General features: G+C 44.3%; 1 protein-coding gene across 3 annotated transcripts; it reads right to left on the bottom strand.

Moving 5' to 3' along the window:
- Positions 1 to 331: 331 nt before the first annotated feature.
- Positions 332 to 4,878, bottom strand: LOC100274397 (Ubiquitin-specific protease family C19-related protein). 3 transcript variants are annotated; one of them, NM_001148757.1, is made up of 5 exons: positions 4,716 to 4,878; positions 2,202 to 3,169; positions 1,428 to 1,583; positions 1,105 to 1,316; positions 332 to 1,013 (listed from the first exon to the last, which is right to left on the bottom strand). In NM_001148757.1, exons 2-5 carry the CDS (start codon positions 3,075 to 3,077, stop codon positions 821 to 823), a joined length of 1,437 nt encoding a protein of 478 aa, NP_001142229.1. In that variant the 5' UTR covers positions 3,078 to 3,169; positions 4,716 to 4,878; the 3' UTR covers positions 332 to 820. The 3 variants fall into 3 exon arrangements, with proteins under 3 accessions (NP_001142229.1, XP_035822675.1, XP_020406979.1); XM_035966782.1 differs by lacking the exon at positions 4,716 to 4,878 and adding an exon at positions 3,887 to 4,508 and having other exon boundaries at positions 353 to 1,013; XM_020551390.3 differs by lacking the exon at positions 4,716 to 4,878 and adding an exon at positions 4,164 to 4,424 and having other exon boundaries at positions 353 to 1,013.
- Between the last annotated feature and the right edge of the window lie 4,339 nt (positions 4,879 to 9,217).

The following is a 9,217-nucleotide window of genomic DNA, read 5'->3' as shown; positions in this document are numbered from 1 at the left end:
GAATGACACCGTCTAATATAGGTTTCCTCTAGTTATTAGAAGCATATGGCTCGTAATATATATATATATATATATATATATATATATATATATATATATATATATATATATATATATATATATATATATATATATATATATATATATATATATATATATATATATGTCCGACTCGATCGAATGACACCGTCTAATATAGGTTTCCTCTAGTTATTAGAAGCATATGGCTCGTAATATATATATATATATATATATATATATATATATATATATATATATATATATATATATATATATATATATATATATGCGGAAACACATCCACACAGCTAGGAGGAATCAATCACATCGATTTCTCACCATCGAAAATACACCTGCTATAGTCCATGTTTAGGCAAATAGATTTCTATGGAGATCTGGGTACACAAGGAAATTGCAGGCTTCAAGGCATTGTTGGAACCCTACAACAAAAAAAAACAGGAGCATAATACGGACTGGAACCCACTGAATCTCCAAACATGCTCCATGGTATGGTAGGGTAGTATACTGACATCAAGCCATCCTTGTTACAAGCACACCATCCATGGCTCAGCCAAAAGAAGAGAAGAGGAAATTACATACCATATACTATCACGATCAAGCTCCAGGTAACCGACCGACCACTCATATTGTACTTACTTACTTAGCCCAATAATCACACCCTGCATTTGCACATCCTTCCAACCCTAACAACCCACGGAGACCAAACCAAACGTCAAGGCATCTTTTTTTTTCTACTCCCTTTCCGCGCCAGAGGATTCGCCAGAACCAACCTCTCTAGCTAGACCGGTATCACGTCCAGGCCAGACGTGTCCTCGCATCTCAGGACAAGGCCCTCGAGGCTGGTCGGGAGGACACACTTGCCCCACTGGCAGCCAGTGGAGATGGGCTCGGCTGGAGGAACGATCATCAGCACGTTCTCGTTCCTCTGAACGACGCCCATCACGCTCACGGTGCTGCCCTCCTTGATGTATCTGGTCGTGCCAAACGGAATCCATAGTTACCACTTACCACAAACATAAGCCGTGCCTAGGAGAGAAAGCGAATGGGGGAAGAAAAGAGTACCCTTCTTTGAGGCGCATAGTCCGGTCGTCGCTCGACAGATTCCTTCCGCGGAGCCACCGGAGGAACTCAGGCGACATGTCCTTGTTGTCTGGGTTTACGTCGATAGCGACGGACTCGTCCACGTATGGGGTCACGCGCGCGCCGGATCCTGCCCTGACCAGTGCTCGCAGCCCGGACTGGAAATCGGAGATGTAGAAGTCCACCGCGTGCCGCTGCCAATATCGCGCGGGGGAGAAAACAAACGTGAGAAACAGTTAGGGTGAAAGAGAGTTGCAAGAGTTGGGTGTTCTTCCATGAAGTGCTTGTATTTCAAGCAAACTCACTTCCATTGACCTGAGACCCCAAGTAAACCGTCGGTGTGTGGCGTTTGCGGCTTTCGAGTCCCAACCCCTGTACTCGTACAAGCAAGTTGAAGTGTACACACATCGTGGCACCCGTTGGAATGAGGACTCAAGGGGCAAATTTCCACAAGTAACAACCTGCGAAGTTCAGTATGCTAGGTGAGCACTGGCTGTTGACTGTTGTTAATGATACAGAAAAAAGATGGTGCTTAAAACCAAATCTATGTCTTTAACTATAAGTGCACGGGAAACTCATAACAGGACGATACATCATTTACTAGTCCTTGTACGGAAACAATATTTGGGTATAAATAATGTTACTTCCTACTGGCAGCCATAAAACCTGCTTGAGTGAACTTTTATGTGTTCTCTGCATCCAAATTATCTTTTTACAATTTTGAAATCTAGCTAAAGTGTAATACCTGTACAGTGTACATAAATTACCTTATACCTATATTAAAATACCTAGTGTTGAAACAAGCAGTGAAATTCCATCAAAATATAGTTGGCAGGCAGTTTAAACTTTAAAAGCATGGTGCAACAGAACCAGCCAGAAATGCAAATGCGACGACTACCAGACACATCAGATTATGAAGTTATTTGTGTAAAGCCACCTAGAAATGGTTTGCTTTGAGAAAAAATGTATCATAAGTACATAAGTATAGGATGGCAGCAGAACTGCATAGAAACACTAGAGGATTAATAAGAAAAACTGAATAATATTAGTACATTATAACGAAGTGTTCAGTCACATACCCCAGTAACCTTAACATACTCTCCATCTTTTGCAGTTCTAAGGTCTACATCAGAATAGCGACCGATAAAATCAATCACACCTCTTGTTCCCCAGCAGATGTTCCAGGTCACAAGTGCAGCAACAAAGCCAAATATCACCACCACGACTATAAGCAAGATAGGATTATGAATAGCAGCGAGAATGAAGCCACCAGCTACAAACCCAACCAAAAAGAGCAACGCGACCAACCAGATTATTGTGGTCGGAATGCTGCCCTTAATCGAGTAACCATCTCCCACATTGAGATTTGTGACAGCTGGGTTGTGTGCAAAAGATGTGGTACGCATCTTCATTGATACACTAGAATCAAGAGGCCCTGATACTTTGCGTTGAGCACCAGATGAATTTAACTGACCAGAGGTGATAGGACCTGATGTGATTAGCCCAGTTGTAGGAAGTACAGGAGGCAGAGGGCCAGAGTTCTGACGGGCCATCGGGGTTACTCCACCAGATTGGGGGCCAGATGACCTCTTTGTTGGTTCTCCATGCTTATTGAGAGGTCCAGAATTAGTTTTTGTCCTAGAAGATCCTCCAGTGTTAGGAATTGCAGACGAAATAGAACCAGAGTAGTTGGAGCGACCGACAGCATTAGAAACTGGTCCAGAGTTGGAGGCAGCACCACCAAAGGAAGTATTCCTTGAAGTTTGATTACCCAATGGACCAGATTTTCTATGGAGATCAAACATCTTTCCAAGCTCCCCAGATTTCTTTATGTCCCCACCAGTGTACGGCATAGCCGAGGAGCAAATGACTGGAGACTTCTCTTTAGGTTGCTCAGGTCGGCCCGAGACATACAAGCCATTGCTTAGCTGGTGGGATGGAAACCGCGAACCCATGCTCTGAAATGTCTAATCCAAACCTTTAGTGTGATTGTGTTGCTTTTGCATCAATTGAGACTGTTAATCTTTTGAAAGCCTTGCATCAGCAACTGAAAGATGAAAAAAAAGAGAAACTTGATCATATCACTGATGCTGAAAAGAAAGGGTATGCACAACATATTCAGCAGATGGCATCCAAATGGAACACCTTTAAAACAAACAGCACAGAAAAGAAGTTGAGAACAAAAATATCACCATGACAAAGATTTGCTAGAATTAAAGCGAGAGGAAGAACCTTTTAATAGTGTTCTACCATGCAATACAAGGTGCAAATCAGCTGATTGCACAACATATATCTTGAATAAGTATAAATTAACTAATAGATGGGCGTTAGCGTTAGCATTTACACAGTAACGCAAAACTGGTTGCCATACTTTCAAAACATGTTCCCACTGATTAGGAATAAAAACTATATAAAGCATGTAGACTAAATTGTTACCATGTTTACAACAAAGAGCAAAAACTTAGCATTAACAGAGTAGCGCTTCTATCTGTGTGCAGGCAAATTGAAGATTCTCTTGCTGAAATCCCTCTGCATTTGGCTCTGGGTTACGACAAGCTGGATTATCTTGAATAAGCTTTGATGCTTTAGCCTAAATACTGTCTGGCTAAGCAAGGTGGGTTTAACTAGGTTAACACTAGGAAAAGTGGTGTGTGCATGTGTGTTAGCCAACCACAACTGTTGGGGTTACGCATCTGAACTGCAAAGACTTAATTCCATGGCACAGAATATATCCGAAACAGAAATAGACACATCAAACACTCACTGAGGTGAACCTGATGATTTGGCAGCACCATTTCAGGTTTCAGTAACGAATATGGAGTAACGCGCATCATTGTGATGAAGTAAGATCCATTTCTGTCCAAAATAACCTATGGAGCTAAAGAATACAGACAAGCGCCTCAAAACATGCAGAATTTGTGGAGACAGCGCCATAGCGATCATGACCACAGTCAAAGGAATCTATCCCAAGAAAAAAACTGATAGCGACAGTTATATCAGCGTCACAAAGTGCATCCCACGTAAGAGCAAACTGTGCCTACCAAATGATTTCGACCAGTACGGGCAGTAGATAAAACAACCACCGCGCCACCGACACCATCACTCCATCAGATCATGATTATAGCTTAAAGCTTCGGCAAAGAACTTGACAGGTACATGCCAACATAATATCAACATGAAGCAATAGCGCCAGCACATGCACAACCTACAGCCCGCAATCAGGGTCAGGGCCCCACTACCCCTCCAAAAAAAAAATTGTACCACTCGTACAAAGCCCGATTTCACTATGCTTCAGCATCAACCTGGAGTTAAAAAATCTATGAGCAAAGTAAAAGTAGCACAAATCCTACGCAGGAACTGAACTGAGATGAACAATCTCACCAGCCCTGCCATGAGAGGAATCACACCACAAAGCAATGGCACCATTCCCAGATCCAAAAACCAGCACCAGATCCAGCCACAGAACCAGGGGCGGACCCAGTTAAGGAAAATCGAATTTAGTAGGCAAAATACTAGATGTATACTACACTTCTAAGTAGATCAGATCCGAATGCAAATAGTTTTAGTTAGGGGCTGAGAAGGGGTAGACGTACCTGGTGGGTGTTCGTCGCCGGCGAAGTGCCCGAAAAAGAGCTGGCGAAGGGCCGAACAACGACCTGGGCACCTGATGTAGGGCGGCGGCGGCGACGTTCGCCCCAGTCGTCCTCACTCCTCAAAAGAGAGTGAGGGAGAGAGAGAGAGCGCTGCGCGCACGCGGGGGGGACAGGAGGCGAGAGAAAGTGAGCGACCGTGTGTGTAGGCTATGGAGACAACAGACGAGAGAACCAAACGCAGGGCCGGAGGGTTAGTGAGTGGTTAACTACTCGTACCAAGCTAAGGATTTTTTTAAAACCCAAAAAACTATTTAAAAACACGCGGTGTACTATAATTTCAGTATGTACCTCTTTTGGACACCTATTAATATACATACCACGAACAAATATAAATAAATAAATATACTGGTACAGTGCGCGAGGCGGCGCGCGTATACTGTAACAGCGAAAATACGCTAAATACTGTTACAAGAAAGAAAAGGCAGTAAAATGCTGGGAAAAAAAGCAGCAAAGCATGTATCATTTGGCACCGAAACTGCATGAAAAAATAGCTCATGCTGGTGGATAATAGTTGGGTACATGCTGTCTTTTTACCGTGTCTTGTGGAAGCTAGAGATAAGACAAAAAAAATCACACCTCGAAGGAAGAGTTTGACAGTTTGACAGGGTTGTAGTTTGGGTAAATCCGGAGACAATAAGATTTGTGTATCGGTGAGAATGTTAACGCGTATCCATTTTGAATGCCAAATCGCTAGGATTCGAACGAGAGATCTAAGACACCGGGTTATACTAGTAAGGGTTCGTATCCTACTCCGGTGTAGTGCTGAGCGTAGTATTGAATGAGTGTGTTACAACAAGTGTGATCGTGTGCCTATCTCAAAGAAACAGGTGACGCCTAAGAGGGGTGAATTAGGACTTCTAAAACTTTCTCTAAACTAGGACACAAATAAAATCCTAGAGCAAGATATATGCAAATAATCAAACTAAAATGTGCAAACCAGGTTTTGTCTAAGTGTTGTTATCTCTACTGCAATGTCTAAGTTTCAATCCTAAACAATCTAAGTATAAAGACAAGATTTAAACTTAAATGCTTAATATAAATGCAGAAGCTAAAGAGCAAGGTAGAGATACAAACTCTCGTGGATGACGCTATTATTTTTACCGAGGTATCCGGAACCACGCAAGGTCCCGACTAATCCTTGTTGGTGCCCTACGCAAAGGGAAGCCCACGCGAGGGCTAAGCACCTCGGACGAGTAACTCCGTAGAGAACCGCAGACCTTCTCCACGTGCAAGTGGTGCTCCGCTTCCGGCTCTACTCGGACGCTCCCCGCCGTCTCCACTAACAAGCTTCTGGCCACAACACTGTGGGCCTCGTTCCCTCCGGTACACGGTGGCGGCTGTGACACAAACGCGGTTGTCATGGTCTCGCAAGACTCTCGCTCCACTCGATTCAATTACAACGGCTCGCACAAGAGCCGAGGGGTTGTGTGGTTTTTCTAAACTCACTCAACTAACTAGGATTCACCTAGAGCAAGCACTAGAGCGGTCTAACTAACCTAAGCACTTCGCAAATCACCTACGCTAATCAACAAGTGATTCTATTAAGCACTTGGGTGTATGAGCTCTTGGAAATGTCTATACTATGCCTTGGTATGTTGTGTTGGGGGCCTTCGGCTTCCGAAGGTCCTCAAAAACATAGTTTGACAATGTTTCCCAAGTGAAATATGTGAACAGGTATCTTCGGATTCGAATCATGAGCATACAGAGCATGGTCAGGACGAAGCCTGAGCGAGACGAAAGGTGGTTACGACGAAGGACAAGGAAATCACGAAGCTGTGCGCAGGAAAGCTTCGGCATGGCAGCAGAAAAGGGGAACCGACTTAAAGATGAAAAGGCAAATTAGACCTCGAAGAATTACTATAGAGTTATTAACAAATGTAAAGGGCATGGGTGTAATTTTACATGGGCTGCGTCCCGTGCTTATAAATAGGTGAACAATATCCTCATACTGTTCACGCTGACTTGGCATTCGCTTTTTGCATCACGCCTGTACCCTTACTTTCCGTCAAACCGAAGGTACATTTATAATTTGTTATTGTGGATATGGTAATGCAAATAAAAATAAGTTGATGATAATGTTTATATTATTTTTCGTATTTCGTATATGAATTCTTCCTCATCATTTATTGTGCTTACGAAGGTTTTTCCTTCACAACCTTCGTCCGGAATTCATTATATCCGAAGGGAAATAATGTCTCGAAGGACGAAGGACTTTAACATTTAACACTTTTCATGTTGCCTTGTTCTTAACTCTTAGCATTTGAGAACAAGTCCCCAACATGTTGCTTGATCTCCCACACCTTTAAATGGCCGGTTGGGAGGTATTTATAGGCCCCAACACAATTCTATCCGTTGGAGAAAAGTTGCTGCTCTCTGCGACACATTGGACAGTCCGGTGCCCCTGTCCGGTGCACCTAGCCATTGGATCTAACACCGCAGGTGACCGTTGGCGTTGCAGGCTTTCACACCGGACAGTTCGCGTGTCACACCGGACAGTCTGGTGTCTTCTCTCCGCCAGTGCCACCGGGAACTAGTCGTTGACTACTGTTCCCTGGTGCACTGGACAGTTCGACGTGTGGCACCAGACAGTCTGGTGCTCTCTGTCGGACAGTCCGTCGTGGCAACACTATTCTTTGTTTCTTGGACTTTGCTTGATACTTGTTGATCTTCACTTGTGATCTTCATAATGTCTTCTTTTGAGGTGTTGCTTTCCTCAATGCCTTAGTCCAAGTAACTTTAGCCTCATGTGAACTACAATCATAAACACTAGCAAACACATTAGTCCACATGTCATGTTGATCATCAAACACCAAAACCTATTGAGCCAAATGGACCGGGTCCATTTTCCTTACACTATCCTTCTGAGAGGAAGAGGGTACTTTCATTTTATATCCCAAGGGTCAGAGCTTACAATGCTCCCGCTTCAGAGAGAAGGAGAGAGACGGAATAAAGAGAGAAGAAAATATTTCATCCGTTGCTCGGGCCCCTTCTCCTGGTTGCACGAAGTAGCGCTCTCAAACATGGTGTTTCATGTTGTTCCTGTCATTACGGCGGATTCGTGGCTGACGTTCTTGAAAGGGAAATAGGGTTAGCCTTTTCCTACAATTAATTTTGGTGGTTTAATGCCCAACACAAATATATGGACTAACTAGTTTGCTCTAGTATATATATGTTCTACAGGTGCATAAAGGTTCAACACAAACCAATAAATATTCAAGTTAGGGATCCAAATTCAAAGGAGCAATGAAACCAAGTGTGTTGTGGTCTGGCACACCGGACTGTCCGGTGCACCATGACCGTACGAAGATGAACCAGCCACTCTCGGGTTTCAACAGGCGCACTCCGCTATAATTCACAGGACTGTCCGGTGCACCAGCGGAGCAACGGCTAAATCGTGCAACGGTCGACTCTGCAAAGGCTACAGTGCTCTATAGTGTGCGACAGAAGTCAGAGGCACACCGGACAGTGAACAGGACCTGTCCAGTGTGGCACCGGACTGTCTGGTGCCACAAGAAGACAACGGCGCCAACGGTCGACTACTCCCGAACCCTAACGGTTGGGTGATGTGGCGGCGCACCGGACAGCCTAAAGTGCCTATCCGGTGGCGCACCGGACTGTCCGGTGCGCCCATCGACAGCAGCCTTCCCCAATGGCTACTTTGTGGTTGAGGGCTATAAATACCCCCAACCACCACAACTCCAAGCATCCAAGTCTTCTGAAGTTTTCATTCAATACAAGAGCTAGTGCATTCACTCCTAGACACAAATCAAAAGATCAAAGCCTCTCCAAGTCCAAATTCATACCAACCACCTAGTGACATGAGAGAGTGTGTATCCGCGTTCATTCACTTGATTTCCATTTGATTTGTTTTCCCCTCTCTCTCGGACTTGATTTAAGTTCTAACGCTAACCCCGGCTTGTAGTGTGTGTTTAAAGTTGTAAATTTCAAATTACGCCTATTCATCCCCCTCTAGGTGACTTTCAATTGGTATCGGAGCCCGATGCTTCATTAGAGTCTAACAACTCGAAGTGATGTCAAAAGATCACGCCAAGACGGAGATCGTGACCGGCGACAAGCCCGCAAGCTCGGGGAGGACTCTTTCAAGTGAGTCCGGCAACAAGCACAAGGAGGAATCCTCTTCCTCCATCAAGTCCCATCAGAGAGGCGACAAGAAGAAGAAAATAAAGAAAGTGGTCTACTACGAGACCGACTCATCGTCGCCCTTCACATCCGGCTCCGACTCATCGTCCACTACTTCTAAGAGCCATGAGCGCAAGAAGTATAGTAAGATGCCCCTTCGCTATCCTCGCATTTCTAAGCGTGCTCCTCTACTTTTCGTTCCTTTAGGCAAACCACCATATTTTGATGGTGAGGATTATTATATGTGGAGTGATAAAATGAGACATCACCTAACCTCACTCCACGCAAGCATTTGGGACATT

The sequence above is a fragment of the Zea mays genome, chromosome 4 (assembly GCF_902167145.1).
Source record: "Zea mays cultivar B73 chromosome 4, Zm-B73-REFERENCE-NAM-5.0, whole genome shotgun sequence".
NCBI lineage: Eukaryota > Viridiplantae > Streptophyta > Magnoliopsida > Poales > Poaceae > Zea > Zea mays.
The sequence above is the reverse complement of the archived record's forward strand: the minus strand, read 5'-3'. Positions and strand labels throughout refer to the sequence as shown.